The 23,514-nt window shown below is 39.7% G+C and overlaps 1 protein-coding gene across 1 annotated transcript; it reads right to left on the bottom strand.

Annotated features, from left to right (window-relative positions):
• Nucleotides 1–526: 526 nt before the first annotated feature.
• LOC129770841 (uncharacterized) lies at nucleotides 527–23,013 on the bottom strand. Its single transcript, XM_055773952.1, has 3 exons — nucleotides 22,799–23,013; nucleotides 786–952; nucleotides 527–727 (listed from the first exon to the last, which is right to left on the bottom strand). The coding sequence occupies exons 1-3, from the start codon at nucleotides 22,875–22,877 to the stop codon at nucleotides 527–529; spliced, it is 447 nt and encodes a 148-aa protein (XP_055629927.1). The 5' UTR covers nucleotides 22,878–23,013.
• Between the last annotated feature and the right edge of the window lie 501 nt (nucleotides 23,014–23,514).

The raw sequence follows: 23,514 nt of genomic DNA, 5'->3' as shown, positions 1-23,514 counted from the left end.
ACGCAACAAGCACTGAGCGGGAAGAGTAGGGAAAAAATCGCGGACGAGACAAACAAACAACAAAAAGAAAACCCAAAAGAAGGATTTCCTTTCGTGATCAGCCTAAGTATCCTAAGAACAAAGGAATTGAGAGTATCATCATAATATGTTCTTGTGAGGCGAATTGTTTTCTCTTTTGCAACGAGAGATATTTTCCTAAGACACAGAAAGGATTACAAACAGGGGAGAGATTGAGGAGACGAGAAGGACGTTTGGAGTGTTTGTTGGGGAGGGGAAAGGCACAAAAAAAGAAACATATATGGAGAAGTTTTTATTTTATATAAAATATTATACGGGTATGCCAAAGTATTATAATTATTGACTATTGATTATTATTATTATTGAGGATGTGGAATGTTAAGTTCAAATGATCTATATATAACAAAAAATTAAAAGTATATAATGAAAGTGAAAAGATTAATAAATGTATGTTTAATAAAAAACAACGGATTTGTGTTTTATTTTTTATATTTCTACAATTGGCGAGTTAACCTTTCTCATTGTTATCACTTTTTTCTTCTCCTGTTTCGGGATCATTGATAATTGCCTCATCAGTTTTGTTATCTTCCAGATTTTCATCCTCTTCCCCTTCTCCCTCGTCCTCTTCTTTGATGACATTTACATCGGCATTTTCTCCGTTTTCTGCCTTCTCTATCGTGGTTGTTTTATTACAGCGGCTAGCCAAAAACTGCAATTGAGAACCATTTCGTCACACTTCGGGAACCTGTTTTTTGAACAAAACATACCTGCTGACGTCTCATTTCCGCGGTGGCAAGTTTCTCCTCCAGATCCTCGATGCTCTTGGGGGTGGTCGGTCGTTCCTCGAGACGCTTGAGTCGCTTCGGTGGGTGCTTTTTAATGAGACTCTCGGGATTGTCAACGTCCAGAGGTATCTCGAAGGCCTCTGGTGGCGCTGTGGGATAGGGATTGATGTTTCTTTGTTTTTAAGAGGCTTTAAACTTTGCAGTTCATTCGCCTCCAAGTAGGGATTGATTGTTTGTTTCTTTGTTTTTAAGAGGCTTTAAACTTTGCAGTTCATTCGCCTCCAAGCTGTAGGGATTGAGTGACATGTATGTTACTTAAGGATTCAGGAGCATGCTATGGGAGTGATGCCCAATCGATAGGAAAAACATTTCTGTGTTGACACTTCTCTAGATTCGTACCGCACAACCAGAATTTCGATTTATACCAATTATGCGGATGAATCGGTTCTGATCGATTTGCTGGACTTGATAAGGTCAACCGAGTTGCTTAACATTGCTAAACATTTTGCACGAGTCCCTTGAATTGATTAACATTGGCAAGAAAAATGCATGAGAGCACCAATGAGACATGAGAGGTGATTTTTTATTAGTGAAAATAAGGATTTTGGCTTCAAATAACTATCGTTCCAGAAAGATGGAGTTATGAACCACAATGAACACAATCAGTGATTTTGATATTATGTGTCTTGGCCGCCCACCATCGTTAGCAAACGATGTAGGAAGAACTAGGGGGGATGTGGTCCCCCTAAGGTAAACTGACAAGACGTCCCGCTTTCCGCGGGACAGTCCCGCGTATTAGCAAACTGTCCCGCGTTAGATTATGTCCCGCGAAATGTCCCGCGTTTGTCAAAACTTCTGATAAATAAACTTAATTGCTATCGATTGTTCCTGCTAAATTGATCATAAACACCATGAAGTACATATCGACATAAAGCTTATCCCTTCTGTCATACGATTTTCTCGTAGTCGAACACTAGTTAACTTGTAAGATTTTGTGTCACTTCCTGGCGAGGCTTCTGATATTACCGCGAACTGCAGAACAAGATAGCAGGGGATTGTGCAAATAATGCAAACAAGAACTCTGGCGGTCTTCTTAGGAAACAACGTTTATGACGAATTCAGGTGGCAGCGGATCAACTTCTCGTAGGTTATGGAAGCATCATCAAATATTTTTATCCCTTTTTCCAGCTCACAAATTGAGCTTTTTCTTTCGGCGAACATGGTAGTTTGTATGCCTATAGTGCTGAATTTAAAGTGTTTTTTGTGTGTGGAATTCACGGCTGAAATTGCTGAAAAATTGTGCAACAGACGGCGAATTTGAATAATTATCAGATAAGTACAAGTTGCTTGCATGTTGATAATTATTCTGTGTATATTTGTGTGATTTTGCGTCGCGGCTCTACGGCTCGCTTTCGCTCAGGATAGCAACCGTAGCTGTTTGTGTTGTGTTTTGTGTATTGTTGTATTGTTTTTTTTTTCATCCGCTTTAGCCATTGCTGCCGCACGGGGCCTACTCGAGATGAGCGAGTGTAAGGCGTGTGACGGCAAAATAATGATTAGCGATGATCCTGTCGCTTGTGTAGGTAAGTGCGGTGTTCGATTCCATCGGCGCTGTACTCCACTTACAAAGGCAACAGCGAAACTGATTGCAGATAATGCGAATATTCAGTTTGTATGTGACGAATGTTTGTCGAACCAGAAATGTGGCGTGCGAGATGATGGTTTAGATGTTGTGGGATTGCAAAGAGAGATGGAAAAGGTCTCGCTTTCTCTCACTAGCATTCAAGAAAACATCATCGAGCAAATAAACATTGCGATTGAGAAGGAAAGGGATAAGCTTGTTAAATCTTTCGACGAGCTTTTCAAAGAGAAGCTTGCAAGCTTGGAAACCAGTGGAAAATCGATGAACATCAAAATAATAGTAAAGGACTATGGAGAATATTAAAAACATTATTAAATTCGAAAAATAGTATACCGCGTTCCATAGTTTTCGGAGGGTCAGAAGAACAGTCAGACCAAATTATTGCAGAGAAATTTAACAGTTATTTCGTTAATAGTGTTCTGCTGATCAACCAAAGTATTGCGTTGGTCAGAGAACCTGACGAAATAATACAGCCGATTACTATCAATAGCAGACTAGATTGTTTTTCACCTATCACTTTTGTTGAATTGAAAGGTATCTGTTTTTCATTGCAAAAATCGGCTGGTACCGATAATGTCAACGCGAAAGTGATTCAAGATTGCTTTCACATCATTGGACACGATCTGCTGGACCTGATAAATGGGTTTGGCATCACTGCCGTGCTATTGAGTCGTGTTCTCCTATCGTTCCGTTTATTTATTGTTGTTTCATCGAAGTTCCTCATCTACCATCGCTCAGCGCTGCATCTGCTCATCCGCTACGACTCGAATAAACCGCCTACGAAAAATCGCAATATTCCAGTCAGGTAGGATAAGTGAAAAATCATATTTTTCCGAGCTGGCTGGAGTGTGGTCGAAATAAACTGCCCGTCGCCATTGCCCCATATCAAAGGCCTCCCACCTCGCCGCTCTCCACCTGTACTGTTTTTTGCAACACTGTCGCCCCGTGCCGCCCACCGAAATAGAAACATTAGCTCATCTTCCGTTCATCATCTCATCATCAATTTCCACTGTCATAAAAATTCATCTGTATCAATCTGATAATATATTTATCCCGCTGCTGCTCATCTTCTCACTCCGGATTCCGAAACAGACTCACAAGCAGCTCGCACATACATCCATCATCATCAGTTTTTCCGCATCGCGGCAGTTATCACCCTCATCGTCATCCAAGAGCAAAACGTAAACATACCAATCGTGAGTTAGTGTGCGTATTGCTCAGAGCGAATAGTTTCTTTCTATTTCGTCGTCCCGTTCCGTTGCCTATTGTGTGTTTTGATTACCATCTGACATCTATACGTGCGCCCAGGTGGTGTTTTTCGAGAAGTATTACAGTGCTGCCAGTTTGTTTGCTCCTCCGTAAAATGGAAATCTGCAATAGTTGCGCATCAAACATGACATCTGCTGAAGTTGTCTGTGGTGGTTTCTGTAAAGCGTCTTTCCATTTTAAATGCGCCAGAATAACGGATACATTATACAAGGAAATCTCTGGAAATCCCGCTATTTTCTGGATGTGTAAAGGATGTCGCGACATCATGGCAAACGCACGCTTTAAGAACACGATAACATCGATGAATGCTGCCACCAAGGAACTGAACGATGTGTACCAAAAGGTTGTCGATAATCTGAAGACGGAGATAAAAGACAGCTTGATTGCCGAGCTGAGAGTGGAGATACAAGGAGGCTTCAATAAAATTTCTCCAGCGGTATTGTCGCCCCTGCCTCACCGTTTTCAATTTGGCAATCGATCAACACCGAAAAGAGCCCGCGACGAAGATCCCGAACGACCTGAACGGCCAACGAAAATGTTTCGTGGTACAGGTTTGATGGCGAACGGAGCAACTATCGCAGCCACAGAAAGATCAGATAACAGATTTTGGTTGTATCTTTCGAAAATTTCACCCGAAGTTTCTGAAGTGGAGATCCAAAACCTCGCCAAGGAATGTCTGCAGACGGATGATGTAGTGGCAAAATCGCTTATTCCAAGGGGCCGACCGTCAACCACGTTGACGTTTGTGTCGTTTAAGTTGGGAATCAACCAAAACCTGAAGATGAAGGCAATGGACCCCTCTACTTGGCCGCAAGGAATTGAATTTCGCGAATTCGTGGACAATGGCACCTCCACACGGCATTTTTGGAAACCTGTGCCAATAGCCGACCCGGGAGCAACGTCGACGTAACAATTCTGCCAACCTCAATCAGCACTCGTGATTTCTTGACCATTTATTATCAAAACGTCCGTGGTTTACGTACTAAAACGAACGCTTTGCTTCACTCGTTGCTCTCCTGTGATTTCGACGTGGTAATTTTCACCGAAACGTGGCTTCATTCCGACATTGCGAATACCGAGTTGGCAGCTAACTATACAATCTATCGTTGTGATCGGAACTCTCGCACCAGCTCATTTCAACGTGAGTATGACTTTGCACGGTGTGACTTTAACGCTATCAACGAGCGAATCGGCTCGTTGAATTGGACAGAGCTTCTTGACCTCTCTGACATTGATGCAGCCGTCTCTGCCTTCTACGACAACATATATCAAATAATTCAAGACACCGTTCCTGTTAAAAGATGTAAGCCTTCCCTAAATTTCACACAACCATGGTGGAATTCCGAACCCCGTAATCTGCGTAACCGTCTGCGAAAAGCTCGGAAACGTTATTTCCGCTCCAAAACAGCTGCTAATAAAACTGCTGTACAGTCGGCTGAAGCCGAGTATAGTGGTTTACATGAACTTAGCTTTCGGCAGTACATTGACAATTTGCAGAGTAGTTTCAAGATAAATCCATCATCTTTCTGGAATTTCGTAAATTCCCGAAAAGGCTCTGCACGTATTCCAGTGGACGTTACATACTGTAGTCAAAGCTCCTCTGACGCTGCTAGCTCTGCTAATCTCTTTGCGGAATTCTTCCGAACCGTTTACGAAGTCGATCAGGCTCCGACTCCGCAGGAATACATCGATAACTTGCCGAGTTTTGATATTCGTCTACAGCAAATCACCTTCAGCCACGACGATATTTTCAAAGCCCTCTCTTCTGTTGACGCCTCGAAAGGTCCTGGTCCGGATCGAATTCCACCTTCCTTCATTAGGAATTGTGCTGCATCATTGACCATCCCTGTGAAGTTTATTTTCAATCGATCACTTCTTGACGGCGTCTTTCCTGAGTCATGGAAGCTAGCATCCATAACCCCGATCTTCAAATCTGGAAACATTCACAGCGTGGAAAACTACCGTCCAATCTCGATACTGGACTGTTTGGCGAAAGTCCTGGAAAGACTGCTACACGATAAGCTGTACACGGCAGTCCGATCGTTAATCTCGGAATTTCAGCACGGGTTTATGAAGAAACGCTCCACCATTACCAATCTGATGACCTTCACTAACACTCTGGTTGGTGCCATCGAGAAGCGTCGTCAAGTTGATGCCGTGTATATCGATTTCTCCAAGGCGTTCGACAAAGTTCCGCATGGTCTCGCTATCACAAAACTGAGCCGCCTCGGTCTTCCTTCGTGGATTGTTCGCTGGATAGAATCGTACCTTTCGTCCAGGAAAGCTTTCGTGAAGGTTCACGATGCCACATCGAATGCGTTTCAACTACCGTCCGGGGTTCCTCAGGGTAGTCACCTTGGTCCTCTCATCTTTATACTTTTTTTAAACGATGTATGCGACCACCTAAGCTGCTGCAAGCTCTTGTATGCAGATGACCTAAAACTCTACCGCATTATCAAGACGACGGTTGATTGCCTGGCTCTGCAAGCTGATATTGAACGCTTGTCATCGTGGTGTAAGATGAACGGAATGTTGGCAAACCCAGCCAAATGCAAAATCATCACCTTCAGCCGAAGTCGAACACCGGTCACGTTCGAATATTCGATGAATGAGTCACCGCTTGTGTGAGTATGCTCTATCAAGGACCTTGGGCTACTTTTAGACAGGAAATTGAGATTCAACGAGCACATATCGATGACAGTCACTAAAGCAAACTCCATGCTTGGCTTCCTGAGAAGAAATACAGCGCAATTTGACGACGTACATGCCATGAAGTCACTGTACTGTTCTCTGGTTCGCAGCGTATTAGAGTATGGAGTGCAGATCTGGGCCCCGTATCACAGTGTGCACGTAACACGTATCGAAAAAATCCAGAAAAGTTTTATAAGAAGTGCATTACGGCGGCTCCCATGGACAAATCCCGACAATCTACCGCCTTACGAACATCGATGCGCGCTCATCGGACTCCAAACTCTGTCGAGCCGGCGTAGTTTTCTGCAAAGGCTGTTCATCTACGACGTACTAAGCAACAACATCGACTGCGGCAGCATACTGCAAAATATTAATATTCACGTTCCGAACCGCCAACTCCGAAGCACTTCCTTTCTCAGAGTTCAAGGGCACCGTACTACATACGGATATAACAATTCGCTAGATAGATGCTGTAGGCTTTTTAACGATGTGCACGATATTTTTGATTTCAACATAAGTAGACTAGTTTTTAAAGATAGAATTAAGAATGTCTAAATAGTCTGTGTGGTCTGTGACCAAAGATGGTAAATAAAAATAAATCGAATTCGGACTCTTTACGAACTGGGCACGTGCCAAAGGTTTGGAAGGAATCCCTTGTGATTCCAATCCCCAAAGTTAATGGGACGGATAAAGCCGAAGAGTACCGCCCTATTAACATGCTGCACATATTAGAGAAACTGTTAGAACTTGTTGTGAAAGGTCAGCTGATACATTTTATAGATAATAACAGTTTGCTAATACCAGAACAGTCGGGACATCGAGAGGGACACTCTTGTGAAACCGCGCTGAATCTGGTATTAGCAAAATGGAAAGAGAATATCGAGGCGAAAGAGACTATATTTGCGGTATTTCTGGATCTTAAACGCGCTTTTGAAACAATTTCTAGGCCCTTATTGTTACAAACACTGAAGCGCATTGGAATTGTAGGGATGGCGTACAAATGGTTTGAAAGCTATTTGTGCGATAGAACTCAAAAGACTCGTTTCAACGATTCTGTTTCCGATCCCATTGGCAACTCACTCGGGGTGCCACAGGGAAGTGTTTTAGGGCCCATTTTGTTTATTTTATACATAAATGATCTGCGACGAGTTTTACGATACTGTGACATTAATTTGTTCGCGGATGATACTGTCCTGTTCATCGCAGCTAAGGATATAAAAGAAACCGCGGAACACATAGACGAAGATTGGCTCAGTGGCTTAAATTTAAACAATTAAAGTTAAATGTTGGCAAAACAAAATACATGCTCATTTCTGCAGCAAACTCCAGTATTGACGTAAATTTTGAAATAGATGGTGAGACATTAGAACGCGTGAAAGAAATCAAATACTTAGGAGTTATTATTGATGACACGTTAACTTTCAAGTCTCACATCAATAATGTCATCAAAAAGATTGCCAAGAAGTACGGCGTTTTGTGTCGTTTGAAGAAAGAGTTGACAATAAACAGTAAAATTAAATTGTATAAATCATTGATTTCACCGCACATAGATTTTTGCTCGTCGATCCTCTTTCTTGCAAATAATACACAATTAACGAGATTGCAGCGTTTACAAAATAAAGTAAAGCGTTTGATTTTAAGATGTAGTAGATACACTTCCTCCAGTTTGATGTTGGACGCGCTACAGTGGCTATCTGTGAAGCAGAGAATTTATTACATGACAATGGTGTTCATCTTCAAAATTTTGAACGATATGCTGTCGCGATATTTGTGTGATCGAATTGAAAGAGGAAGTGATGTTCATAGATACAATACAAGAAACGCGAATGATGCAAGAACACCCAACTTTATGTTTAGTAGGTCGCAGAACTCGTTGTTATATAAAGGTATAAATTTCTTCAATTCGATGCCCAGAGAAATTAAACGTGCGGCAACAATGGCAGAGTTCAAGAAAATGTGTATTTCACACGTAAAATCTGTTTTGTAAACAGGTTTTATAATTTTTTTTCCTAAATCATTCATTTATGTTTTCAATTGATAAAAATTAATAAAATTTATTTACAGGTTAAACACCATGTTCGTACTGATGATGATGATTTTTTTTGTTTTGTTTATGTATATTGTAAAAAAAAAGTAATAAGCGTTGTCTACGAGAGTTTGAGCCTCGCGCGCGTTTGGTCGGCCTGGACTATGTTAATGGAACACTGGCAGAACACTGATATATAATGAAATTTTTATGTGGGTCTGAAGTGGAAACTGGAATGGGGATAGCTCATTCAGAATTGTCGTAAACTATCTTATCATAAGATGGTTATATCGAGTATTTGTGAATGTGGCAGATCTCTATCATGTTCTAAGTAGACACTTTTAGATATTGGGTTCGATTCCCAATCTGTCAAGGATCTTCCCGGGTTGGAAATTTTCTTGACATGCCTTAAAAAAACTTTGGGTCTGAAGTTGGGATTATCATTATGATAATGTCGATAAGGATAGGACCATTGTTTTTCTTTTAAAGTTTTTGCCTATTTATGATGTTCGATTAATAGAAATTCATGCCTGCAACAGAGTCAGTTCGCTGTTTTGTTTTATAATACTGATATCTTAATTTGGTTAAATATAAATATTATCTATTAGATAAATCGGCCAGTTCAAACCTTTGTAGGGGTATGAGGTGGGTCATCATCATCATCTACCCGTTAGGGTTGAGAAACTGAAAAATTTTAGTGAGAATGCGGAGTTGGTGTATATGAAACTTCTGGGTAAGGTAAGACGGTTATCTTTGATGTCTGCAATCGACCGAATTATGTTCATGTTTAGATCATGGGAATCCTTTGTTTCGTCTATTGACAATTATCAACAGTCAATAGTTCTTAAAAGTGACTTCATTTCAGGCATAATCAGGCTGCAGAATTTCACAGTACTGTGGAGCAGGGCACGGCATAGTCATAGTTCAACTGAGGATAGTCGGCTGACTAACCGACTGACTATATCTCAGTTAGTAATGGCTTTTGGCTTCTTCACGCAGTTTCTCCGCCAAAACGACTGTCGGGCGTTTAGTCGCTATCTCCCTCTACCGACTCGACTATATCATTTCATTCTTCCCAGTCAAATTGTCCTCATTGCATTTTGAAGTGACTTCCCCCAAAACGAATTCGTTCCTCTCTCTCTTTACCCTTTTATTTTTATGCATGCATCGATGTTTGAGTTCATCGTGGTTTGACAAACGCTACAGGTGAGCTAGGTTTTTTTGTATCGTACACGAAAATTACTCACACGTATAAAATAGCGTGCTGTATGTGAGCTATTTTGCACGCCTAATACCAACTAATACTAACGCGAGTACCTTTATACCATACTTGATAAATGTCTAAGATAGTTGGTTTGAGTTCACGATGGGTAGAAAATAAACCGTCCATTGATGGGGTAACTACTTTTTTTGCACCAAGAGTCAAGTTTTCGTTCCTCTTTATATGGACGTGCGTACGCGGGTACAAAATTAGTGTCAGGGGGAAATGGAAATGTGGGTTGAAGTCAGTTGAATGAAGAGGCAGATTTGTGTTCATTAGTCGAGTCAGTTGAAATAACCACTGACTGGACTAGTTCACCAGTCATCCTCGCTAGTCAACGCTAGTCAATTCATTTTCTAGTTAAGTCATTTTTTTGTTGGCGGTGACTGCCGAAGCAGCTCTAGTCGAAGCGAAGCTACTGGGAGTAGAGTCGGTCTTCATTTTTCACCGTCGAAGATTTCGGGCCCTGCTGTGGAGAATATCGAGAGTGTAAATATCACAATCAGTTGTAAGCTGTATCTGAAATGGAAGATCACTTGTTTAAGTTTCGTTAAAGAGCAAGTAATAACTTTTTGCCAACAACTTCATTGTTTATTCACAGAACAAGGTGGATAAATGTCAGGAACATTTCAGGATTGTGGTTCATAAAATGTGGTGCCAAGACTCAACTAGCCAAAATATTGGGTTGGGGAAAAAGAAATGTCGTATATTGTCAATATATGGCAACACTTAAACATATCTTGTGTTGTACTTATCGCATCGGGTCATACTATATGGCTATTTTGCTGTGTGTTTGGTGGGATTGGAAGGGAATCATCTACTATAAGCTGCTCAACTATGGCCAGACCCTCAACTCGGTTCTCTACTGTGACCATTTGAAGCAGGCGATTGACAAGAAGCGGCCAGCAATGAACAATAGGAATGGTGTTGTTTTCCACCAGGACAACGCTCGGCCTCACACATCTTTGATGATCCGTCAGAAGCTACGGGAGCTCGGATGGGATGTCCTATTGCACCCAAGCGTCAAATTTCGATCAGAAATACGACATTTCTTTTTCCCCAACCCTATACTACATCTTTCAATTTAATTTTTAAGTACTTTGTCTGACGTCCTGCTTTTCGCGAGTTGTTGGGGAAAATGGTTGTTTAAAAGGATTCAATGCCAGTGTAAGTAAATTTTATCAGAAATGTATTGATTATTTTGAAGTTCGAGTTGCATAATTTGACCATGTTGATTGTCTTAAGGGGGTATTTTAGTCAAGAGATTTTGAAACATGTCAAAATATTTTTTCTTCATATTTTCTAAAGTTTAGACATTCAAGAATGTGTCCTTGGAGGTATTACTCGGAATTCCATTTATTTATCGAGTTATAGCCATGTTGGTGGCATTCTAAAAGGACTTTGATTCAAAATTTTCCACATCTTTTCTCGAAACATTTTTTTTCAAGCAGGTGTTCACAATATCTCAAATTCTGCTGAACTGATTTATTTCAAATATGATATGAACATATCTTTGTCTAATATCTTATCTATCGCATGATCCAACAATAAAAATTAAATTGTTTCATTTTACTATTTCTAAAAAATTGGGATCATCATAGAATCCAAAATAAAATAAGTAAATAACCCAGAAGAACGAAATTTTGAGGCACTTCCAAAATAATCATATTCCATTCGGTACAATTATATACTTAGCATACAATGTATACAATCACAAATAAGTGTTGATAAGTCGAAAGAAATATTACAGATAAAGTTTAATTTCCAGGTCAAGTGCGAAAAATTCAGTACAGATATCTCCAACAACGTTTCACTTATACGCGAAGTACGCGGAGCCGAAAAATATGTTTGATTTTCGTAGGTGACGTACAAATTGAACCCCTATTGAACTGACAGAAGCCAACACGTCGAGTTCCCCACTGACATTTTCCCTTAGTTCTCTCCCTGAATTGGGTTCCCCACTGAAAGTTCTGCTTGATAGATGTTAGCCTCAATCATAGCATCCGGCTGGTTTGATTTTATTATTAGGTTTATGGAACTTGAGTTTCTTCCATTTCAACCATTCGTCTAAGTTTAGCAGTTCATGGTTCATCTTTATGTAGCTATCTTGCAATGTATCAGCTACAACGAAAATAACAGTGTCGTCAGCAAATAAGTTTACGTCACTGCCATTTAACACCTGTTTGATATCATTGATATAAAGCAAGAAAAGCAGCGGCCCCAGAACACTTCCTTGAGGCACACCCAGATTCAATGATACCGCCGATGATTTACTGTCCGTATAAATAGTGATTTGTGATCGCCCTTCCAGGTAACTTCCAACCCAGTTCAATACAGGTCCAGTTACATTATAATTGCAAAGCAAGTTTAGTAACTTATGTCGATCTATTATTTCAAAAGCCCGTTTCAAATCAATAAAAATACCCAACACTACTTTCTTCGCCTCTATAGCTTGTTTCCACTTCAAGAGCAACAAATTGAGAGCCGTTTAACAGGAGTGATTTTTTTCTAAACCCTGACTGTTCATCTACCAGAATCCCATTTTTCGTTGTATGTTCCAATAATTGATCTTTGACAACAATTTCTAGAATCTTTTCGTACAGTGGTAACATATTAACTGGCCTACGATCTTTTGGTGTGGAAGATTTTGGATTTTTTGGAATCGGTATGACAACAGATTTCTTCCAACTATATGGGCATTCGCCACGAAGCATGGACTCATTTACTATATACAGGGTTTTCCATTTCGGGCTTCCGAAAGTATACAGCCCTGCGCTGACAACCGTTTGACATAGCTGTCAACCAAAGCGTCATATCGTTAGTTGAATGTCTGCCATTTTACAATATGGATCGTTTTAGCATCGCACAACGTGTTAATTTTGTTAAATTATACTATAAAAATGATAAAAAACCGGCAAATGTTTTTCGAGCATTACGGACGGATTTTGGTCGTCATGGACGGCCTACAGAGCACACAATCGCTAATGTAGTGCGTAAATTCGAACAAACTGGATCCGTAGTGGATATTGTGAAACCTGTGCATCATCGTAATGTGCGTTCGGCCGAAAATATTGCTGCTGTTGCTGCCAGTGTGGAAGATGACCCGAATGTTTCGATTCCACGGCGTGCTCAGCAAATGGGCTTGTCAAACACATCATTGTGGCGAATTTTGCATTTGGACTTGCACCTACATCCATATAAAGTCCAATTGGTACAAAAATTAGAGCGTGGTGACCATGGAATGCGTCGGGCATACGTCGATTGGGTGAACGAACAACAGCAGCAAAATGCTGAATTTTCTTCAGCGATGAGGCACATTTCGAGCTCGGTGGCTATGTGAACACCCAAAATTTCCGTATATGGGGCTCAGAAAATCCACACGTGATTGTTGAGAGGCCATTGCATCCGCCAAAAGTCACTGTTTGGTGCGCATTATGGTCTGGTGGAGTCATCGGGCCGTATTTCTTTGAAAATGAGGACGGCGAGACGGTAACTGTGAATGGTGAGCGCTATGGCCGCATGTTAACCGATTTTTTTGCCACAAATTGAAGATATGGATACTGATGACATGTGGTTTCAGCAGAACGGCGCCACGTGCCACACTACACGACCGAACATGGCCATATTGCGAACGAAATTTGAGGGACGCATAATTTCGCGTGGGGTGCTCCCGTGGCCGAGTGGTTAGCGTCATAACTAACATGCCGCGTGTTCGGGCTCGATTCCCGTTCTGGTCGGGGGAATTTTTCGTCAAAGAAATTTCCTCCGACTTGCACTGTGATCACGCGTGTTCTAGAGCTTGCCACTCAGAATGCATTCAAGGCGTGTTATTTGGCATAGAAATCTCAACTAAGTACTAATAAAAATGACGCAAGTAATACTACGTTGAGACGGCGAAGTTCCTCTAGGAACGTTAGTGCCATTGATGAAGAATAAGATAATTTCGCGTTTTGGTGATGCCAATTGGCCGTCCAGATCATGCGATTTGAACCCGCTAGACTTTTTTTTTGTGGGGTTATGCGAAAGACCGTGTCTATGCCAACTCTCCGCAAACAACAACATTCGTGAAGTTATGACCGAGATACCGCCCCATATGTGCCGAGTCATCGAAAATTACCTGTTCCGGATCAAGGTGTGCGAGGAAGCCCTAGGTGGACATTTGAATGATGTTGTATTTCACACATAATGGCATAAACCAAATTTTAATTTGAAATAAAAGTTTCATCGAAATTCGAATTCTAAGTGTGTTTTATTTCAATTAACTTTCGGAATTTAAAGCTGGAAAACCCTGTATTATTCAATTATTCGTATAGAATGAATATTCCTTAATAGAGTATTATAAATTGAAAAAAGTGAAACTGTCTTCAGGGATGATGAACTGAGAAAGGGTACACTTACTTCACAACAAATCAAAACCATCATAGGCGACTAAGCACGCTAATTTGACGACATGACAGTGGGGCTTTATGAAGCAGTGCGCAAGGCTTCTGAAGCCGTTTGAAAAAGAAACAAAAATTATTCCTGCATCCGAAGTTGCCACATAAAAAAAGCATATATGTACATAGAACACCGACTTACTCGTATGAAATTATCTTTTAACGCTGGATTGGGAAGTCATTTCAACTCAGGACAAGATACAAATTACCTATCTGTAACTTTTTTGGACTTGAGGTTAGACTATTTAGATGTTGTTATAATAGCCGAGAGGAAATTTTATTGGAGTGTATGAAATATTTTGCGACGAATTTTCCGAGAATAACAACTCAATGCTGACTTCAACATTTATTAAACGAAGAGACGAAACTGAATGAACGCAAACACGCAAAGCTCACGACACTTTTTGGGACAGTTGGCAAAGTGGCAAGTGGCAAATGAAAATGATAGTCAGCGTCGCGCTCGAAATCCAATTTCTAACGATATCGACTGTTATGCAAAAACATTCGCACATCAAAAACACATCAGTCGTAATCACGTTCCATACGTTTGGTGGTCATTAACCCCTTCACGTACAACATCGAACCTCACTCGTGGCGATTAGACTGTGTCAGAACGTACAACATCGAACCTCACTGGTCGTCTATCGATGTGAAATGGATACATACTTCAGGCGTGTGATGATGCGGGACTGCTACGATCGTAAGTAAGATACACACACTCAGCAGATTATCGAAACGACTCACTGTGCTCGTGTTTGGGCCCTGTTGTTAAAAATTAAATCGTATGGCAAGGGGTCGCCAATTGGATATGTTTGCTAGAATTTATCTTTCAACTCCTTGCAGTAGTGTTTACAGTGAAAGACTGTTGTGGCCTGGTGTGCGAAGCAATGTTTACTTTGGATTCTTTTTTACGCGATTTTTGACGTAGGACTACGTCTAACCGGAAGATATAGGGGGTGAAATGGAAATCTAGGCACTGAACAAGTAGGAAAAAATGCAAGATTTGGAACGCTTATAACTCGAGCATTTGTCAATAGATCGCAAAGGTTTTTGCATCAATTGATAGGAAATATATCTACGCATCTATCATAACGAATAACATTTCATTTTTCTTGAGATAAATAATTGAATTATTGTGAAATATCAAGCATTGTCCAAATGCACTATGTGCCCATTTTTGATTGGTCCATTTTGTGCTCCTCAAATCGTACCGACCAAAACGGGCAACCAGAGCAGCAGCGAGGTAGAATGAAACACGATTGGAAAGGAAAAAGAAAAAAAAATGAACGAAACATTGGTCGCAGTCTCACACATGAGTAATTCTCGAGCCAGCCAGTCAGCCTAAAAATCCCCGCTCCGCGAAAAGTGAAGGGAAAGGCAAAATCCCGCTCGAACCTTGATCTGGGGTTCCCGCTCGTGTTGATCTGGAGTTCCCCGCAAGGGTAGCTAGGCCGAGCGCGTTAGTACCAGTGCACCAGTCCACCTAGCCGGCGTTATATAGTTTCGGCCGCCGAAGTGATCGAGTTAGCTGGCAAAGCTGCTCGCGACGATAAGAAAACCCGCATTCGGAACAGAACACATTCGGTTCGGTGGACATCAAGACAACAGGCAGTTGCAGCGAGTGGCGAGTGGCAAACGCAATCGCAAAACGGCATCAGGTAGCAGAAGAAAAAAGTTTGTTCTTTATTCAAACTGCTTTGGTGGCAAATCCAGAACAAGGCGGCATCGAGGGCGTTCGAAATGGTTTTTTTCAAAACCACGAGTACAAAGTTTTCTAAATTGGAACCATTCCATAAACCAAGGCGCTTTTCAGGGCCATTAAACATTCCAAAAAAGAGTTTAGGAAATACAGTTCAATGCTTTCTAAAACAATATCCAAAATAATAATAAAACACAAATTGATTTTTTTATAATTTGTTTGCCAGGATCTGATTAATATGTGAATTTGGCAGTTGTTCTGAGCTTATTGATAGTTGGGGACTTTCCTGATTATTCAATTTTCACCAATTCTTAAATTGTTTTCAGATTTAAAGTACAGTAATTTACAATTAGTTCGAAATTTAGCTAATTGGACGGACATGTAATGCGACTTATTTAGTTGGATATTTTTGTAAACATAAAGATCCAAATTATGACCCCACATTGAAAGTCGACACTGTACCACTGTCATCGCAAATGTTCAATTACAGGTTAAAATCGACTCCAATGCGACACTGAGCGGTGCTTCGGCACGTCGCATTGAATGTAATTTACTGTACAACATGTCACAAAGCTGGATGGGAAGAAATTTTCAAACTGTGAAAGCTGTGGCGAGTGGCAACAAATCGCTAAACAGGAAGGTTTAGCCGAACAAGATGGGGATATCGAGTGATAACAAAACAATAAACTCTTTAGATTGAAGATAATTTTGTGATCCTGAAAAGGACCCTTTTTAGCGTGTGCATGTGAATGTGAATCCAACGAGCGAACAAATCGTAATGAATGTATTTTTTTGCCATCGCTGGCTTTTAACGCTCATTCGTTCGTCTCGTTGGACTCGCCCCTTTGGCTGAGTCTGCCGATTTATCTCTATCCTGTGAGCGTATACCGCTAGGGTATAAAACGCGCGGACCTCAAAAAAATATCTCATTTTCTTTCAAACCGTAAACCAGTGTGGTTGTACGGCATCGTTTAACATCGCTTCGCATCACATCATAAAAAGAAAACAAGCAGCAACGTGGACGTGTGGACGTAACGAAGGAGGACAAGTTAAGGGAAAGGCAAAGTCTCACTCGAACCGTGCAGGTCTCCAGTTCCCAGTTGGTCGCATTCACTGATTGCTCCGCAAGGGTAACTAGGCCGAACGGATTGGTGCCGGAGCACCAGTATACCTAACAGCGATTATAGAGTTTCGGCCGTCGGAGTGCTCGAGTAGACTTGCAAAGCTGCTCACGATAATCAGAAAACCCGCATCAAGAACAGAGCAGCTTCGGTTCGGCTCTCATCAAGGCAACAACTAGTTTCAGCGAGAGGCAAACGCAATTGCAAAACGGCAGCAGGTAGAAGAAAGAAAAAGTTTGTTTATACAGACTGCTTTGGTGGCAAAACCAGCCACCGTAAAACACGGCGCGTTTCAGGGCCATTAAACCTTTCAAATAAGAGTTATTAAAAGTTTTTCACAATACCAATACACTATAAGTGATATAATATGACATATGATATAAACTGATTTTTTTTGTTTATGCTTGTTCTTGAACTTATTGGTGGTTGGGTTCTTTTAAATTGATCATTCATTTTTCACAAACCCATGTATGGTTTCCGAATTAAAAGTGGCTTCAAATTACAACACATTGTATGCAGGATGGCATTAACGAATTTTCTCGGTAGCAAGAACTGCAACATTTAATGAACATTTAATAAGTACAAAGCCTTCAGAAAAAAATCAAGAATCAAGTTTGTAAAAAAAACGCAAAAACACAACACCAAAGGTTCTTTTCAGAACCCCCAACATGTTCATAAAGAGTAAACAGTAAACTAATCCATTTTTCAGGTAGATAGGTAGGTATTCACGTAGGAGAAGAAAATTAAACAATATATTTAAAATATATATTTAGCAAAAGCTGTCCCCTTTGTATAGTCCTACGTCACTTCGGTTATGTCACCGACATTACCCACCCGTCTTTTTTTGTGTGATTTTATTTTCCGTGAGAGCGTTTGCGAGTGTACACCCAAACTAGCGTTGGCAGAAAACATTTCATCTTTGGCAGAAAAGATGCCATTTCCTGTGCATGAGAGTCAAATGCGCAAATAATCAGGGGTATGACTAGAACGTCAAATCCCTCATATTTCCAGTGTACCCAATATTGCTGCGGTTTACTGACATTTTGGTTCTGTCAATTACTGTTGCTTACAACTCGGTCCGGTTATATAGTCGAATAGTGGCTAACTTTAAACTCCATGTTAAATGTGAACACCGCCATGTGAAACCGAAATATGAAAATCGCTCATGCAGTATAAAGCAGCGCATTTTTCATTATTTTTACTATCTCCGTGATTTCAACGATTTCAATCCTCGCAAATGATATGTTGGTAAACAAATGACGCCATATTGATTTTGATTTTGGGTAGCCTATATTCAATTGATGTCTAACCCCTGCAAATAATGAGCTATTTTGAAAGCTTAAAATGGTTTGTATGTATGTGTGCAGACATATTTTTCTGTTTTCTTTTCTCATTTCATTTGGGATTGTGCAAAAAAAAAATCCATACGACGCCAATAGGGATCGAACCTAGGCCGGCTGCAATGCAAAGCTAATTTACACGAGTATTTGTGAGTCATGACATTTTCTGTTATGTTATGTCTCGTTTAATGTCATAAATTGGGATGACAAAACATGAGCTAAACATCAATTTTGGGTGTAGTTGTGACAAGCGCGTAACTTGCTCGAAATTACGCGATTTTTAAGGCGATTTTAATTTTTGCACGCATAGTTGAGATTTGAGCTTGATGCAGAATGTTTGATAAAGATTTGTAAAATAATAGAATTTTCGAATACCCTTTTAATACCATTTGAAAATTTTCCGAACTATGGCGAAAAAGGTTTCGTATCGCGCTACCGACTAAAGGTAAATCGAGACTACAGAGTGAAGATGAATCAGAATTTGCATTGATCGATCATATTCCGGAGTGGGCAAAGAACTGCACTCAACAAAATAAATAAATAATAAGTAAATTTTGGGTGATTTTTGGAACGCTGTAACTCTGTCATGAAACAATGCATTTGTCAAAGCAATGACTGGATATTGTAAAGAACATTTTCATACTTTCACAACTGCCAATTTTCATTTTTCACAGCGATCGTTATATCATTAAATATTCAAAATCCAAAGTGAAAGGATAATTTATCATTCGATCAAGAATATCTCTGTAGTAAAAAATGTTCTACTGAAATTTCATATGAATCAAATGTGAATCAAATTAATCAGGTTATGTACATTCTTACTGGCGAAGATGGTAATGAATTTCCAGAAGGAATAAGTACTCTTCTGAAATAAGGTTGTGAACTAAAATAAAATAAACTAAAATTGTATTTGAAGATGATTTCAATAAATTCATTAATTTATATTCGACTAGCTGACCCGGCCAAAATTTGTTTTTTTGTTATCAATACCTTCAAGCATTCATGTTTTTTGCTAAGCGCAAGTTCATGGGTCAAATCGCAGAACTGTTCATTGATTGATCTTGATTGATCCCGTCGAATTTACCCTTTACTATAAAATTCCTAGCACTTCTACCAAAACTCATCATTATAATATAGATTATTTTCTGACACAATTCTCGTTCAAGATTTTTCAGCCACTTCCAAATACCATGTTTCTCCGTTAAATGAATAAATGTTTGATACAGAAAATATGATAGAATAAAGACAGCCTGAATCGGACAATTCCTTCCTCGAGTTTTGCTCTTATCAATATATTCGGCAATCCATTTTTATTGGTATAGATTGAAGAAGATAAAGATATTTCGTTAGCGCAAACATCGAATGGAATAACAATGCTTGTCACTATGTAATTGTAGAACATAAGGGAATTGAATTTTCCGATTTTACCTTTTTCCTTCAGACTTCCGAAAATTTTCAATTGTCATGTTTGATTGGAATATTTTTGGTTGAAATATGTGTAACATTTTTATGGGACCCCCTCTCCATTCCAGAGGAAGGAGGGATGTCATACCATCATAGAAACATTTCTTATGCCAAGAATTCCAAATTGTGCTTGATTAGTTCTCGAGTTACGCAGAAGTTTGCATTTCATTAGTATGGCACCCCCCCTTAGGGAGAGGGACGAGTGTATTCATCATAGAAACGTTTCGTGCCCCCTAAAACCTTCACATGCCGAATTTGGCTCAATTTTCTTGATTATTTTTCGAGTTATGCAGAAATTGTTGTTTCATTTATATGGCAGGCCCCCTCTTCTTAGAAAGATGGGAGGAGTGTTGAACCACCTCAGAAATGTTTCTTGCCCCCTAGCCAAATTTGGTTCCGTTTGCTAAATTAGTTCTTGAATTATGCAGAAATGTATGCTTCATTTGTATAGCAGCCCCCCCTTACAGAGGGGGGAGGAGCGTCTAACCACCATAGAAACATTTATTGCATCCTAAAACCTCCATGTGCCTAATTTGGTTTCATTTGCTTGATTAATTCTCGAGTGATGCAGAAATTTGTGTTTCATTTGTATTGCAGCCCCCCCTTAAAGAGGGGGGAGAAGTGTCTAACCACCATATAAACATTTACTGCACCCTAAAACCTCCATGTGCCTAATTGGGTTTTATTTGCTCGATTAATATATATATATATATATATATATATATATATATATATATATATATATATATATATATATATATATATATATATATATATATATATATATATATATATATATATATATATATATATATATATATATATATATATATATATATATATATAGATTGGCATTGTAAAAATTATATCCAGATGCAAATTGTTCCTCACCTGCTCAACTGTACATTGCGTGTTTCTGCGTTGACAAACCAGATAACCTTTATGTCTTCGCTGATGATGACAAAAAATATTTTATACTCAAAAGTATTTCAAAATTAAACTCATATGAAACATGGGCTTTGCACTTTGTACTAGCTAGTCATTTCTCTATCATATAAAACCAATGTGCCACAGCAAAGCAGGTACAGCAGGGTACAGCTAGTAAAATTTGATATAAATTAAACTTAAATGGAGTTAAAATTGAATTTAGGCGCAATTCAGTTTTTGTAACTTTAATTAAATAAGGAAAAATGTCCACGTCGACAAAAGGGAGTAGGGGTATGGGGTAATGTTCACGTTTGTCCACGGAGGGGGAGGGGGAGTCTAAAATCATGGTTTTTCTGTTCACGTGGTATATGGACAGCCCCTCAGTCGCGTAAAAAGAATTCAGTGTAATCGGTTGTGTCAAAAATTTATAATGAAAGAGTCAAGAAAATTATGTTATAAGTTGATATTATTTCTATTTTGAAAAAGAAAAGATTTATCGTGTGTCAATGAGAATTTATTGATTTTTATTTGATATCCTGTATCCGGCCGGATAACAAATACGGTAACGTCTCGATTATATCACTGGGCGTTTTTAGCATGTCTCGTTTATAATACTCTCGATTTCATCACTGAAAGTATTTTATTTATATCACGTTTTTCGAAACAAAAGAAAAAATGTGCAAATTTCAATTCGTCGTTGAGGTATTGAACAAAAAATGAGTATTAACCAGAAAAAAATATTTATAAGTATTCATACCACCTCCAGTGATCAGCCGTATTCATGTAGCTTACGAAAAGTCTTCTTAATTTAAAATTTGTAGGGAATGTTGCGCATTTCTTTTGGAACCCTCTCTGTAAGCTTTGACTAGTTTTTGACGTAGAACTACGTCTTTCATTGAGGGTGCCAAATCAGAAAACAGGTCACGTTTTTATGAAATAAAGTTAACGTTAATAACTACTTTTGCCGCGAACGGATTTTGGCGATTTACATACCAAACGAATCGGAAATGAAACAGGTGTTAAGGTTATGCACCAAAAAATTATTTGGGGAATACCAAGTTATCCAATAAGTTACATTAAGTTATTAATTTATTTGGGCTCGCGTGCAAGTCGCAAAACTGCTTTCAACTAGGATTGCATTTGCGCTAATCTTGATCATAATGAAGCAGTGTTACTCTTTTCAAGGTTGTTGAGATATACAGATAGAGTTTATTTCGTTTATTTAGTCACCAACAAAGTAAATGTCGTTCTGGAATTTTGTATGTGATTTGGTTTCGCTTGCCAGTAGCAAAACTTTCTCCACTAATGATGACAGCTGCGCTTATCTCGAGCAAAGTATTGTTCTGCGAGCACAATAATGAATCATCAAACAGTTATCATCAAATGATTCTAAAATAAAAACAAACATTTCAGAGCGACCAAACTGGTAGAATGGTAAGCGACTTGAATCAAACCACAGGGTAGTTCTACATCAACAATGCGGTCGTGTCTTGAACACAACTTCCTATAATTTTTGGCGATATCCAACTTGAATGTTATAGCAAGCGACCACTTCTATGACAAGACAAACGTGACCAGAGCACCAGAAAGTTGAACATCAAAGATACCATTTTGAAGAAACTAAAAAATGATTCACTTGCGAACTAAATTTGAACGTGGTATAGTAGTTATAGTAGTGCCTTAATTTTAAAAAGAGTTTCGGCATTCATAAGCTTCGAATATGTGCTCCCGTGGCCGAGTGGTAAGCGTCCCACATTATGATGCCGGGAGTTCAATTCCCGTTCTGGTTAGGGGAATTTTTCGTCGAAGAAATTTTCCCCGACTTGCACTGTGGTCACGCGTATTCTAGAGCTTGCCACTCAGAATGCATTCAAGGCGTGTTATTTGGCATATAAATCTCAACTAAGTACTAGTAAAGTGACGCAAGTAATACGTTGAGACGCCGAATTTCCTCTAGGAACGTTAGTTAGCCACTTAAGAAGAAGTGAAAAGAAATATTTCGAAAAGCCTGAACAAAATTGATGAGCTATTGTTTAGTTGTACACCGATGGAACCATCTATCCCATTTCGACCAAAAAAAGAAAGCGTCATCACAAGTATCCCTCCTGATAACACCTACGGTAAGTCCCTTTCGATCCATTCGATGTATTATCACCGTCCACTGGAACTGCTGCCGAGTTGGAAGGCCCACATCCCATAGTTGCAGAGCTGCAGCCGTAATCTTAAGCTAGCCAAATTCACTAATTCACTGTGTTTAGATCGTCTGTATCTCACAAAATCCAGTCCAGAGAGACGTGCATCTATTCGCGGGAGGAGTGGATCCAAACCGTTCAATCATCCGTGGTCAACTAAATTTCCCGCGGCACGAAAGAGCCTGCCAGGTATTGCCCCATTAAGGACACCACCCTCGCAAAGGGATCGAAGTAAATGCGACGCGAAATGGTAATAATAATACACCCCGTTTCCGTTCAATCATGCGCGTTCTCTCCACTCCATCACCGATATCCACAAAAAAAATATGAAAATAAGAACCACTATCAACCGTTCAGAATCGCTGCTAATGTATACACCACATCGGCGTGGTTGGAGTGAAATAGTTTATGAGAATGAAAATTATTACAGTGGGTTGTACGAAATGGGCAGAAGAAAAAATGGAAAACGATGTTTAATTATGATTTGAGTGGGTCGCCAGGTAAACAATAATAACCAACAGTTGGTGATATTCTTGCGGTGGCTTTGAGGGGGGTGGGGTTAGCTTGTTGAATATGACGACCTGCGTGTGTCGACCTCTGGGAAACTTCAGCGCTGTCGATCTGGTCGAAATATTTTACGGTT

Source organism: Toxorhynchites rutilus, chromosome 2, assembly GCF_029784135.1.
Source record: "Toxorhynchites rutilus septentrionalis strain SRP chromosome 2, ASM2978413v1, whole genome shotgun sequence".
Lineage (NCBI taxonomy): Eukaryota > Metazoa > Arthropoda > Insecta > Diptera > Culicidae > Toxorhynchites > Toxorhynchites rutilus.
Note: the sequence above shows the minus strand (reverse complement) of the source record. Positions and strands in the feature narration are given on the sequence as shown.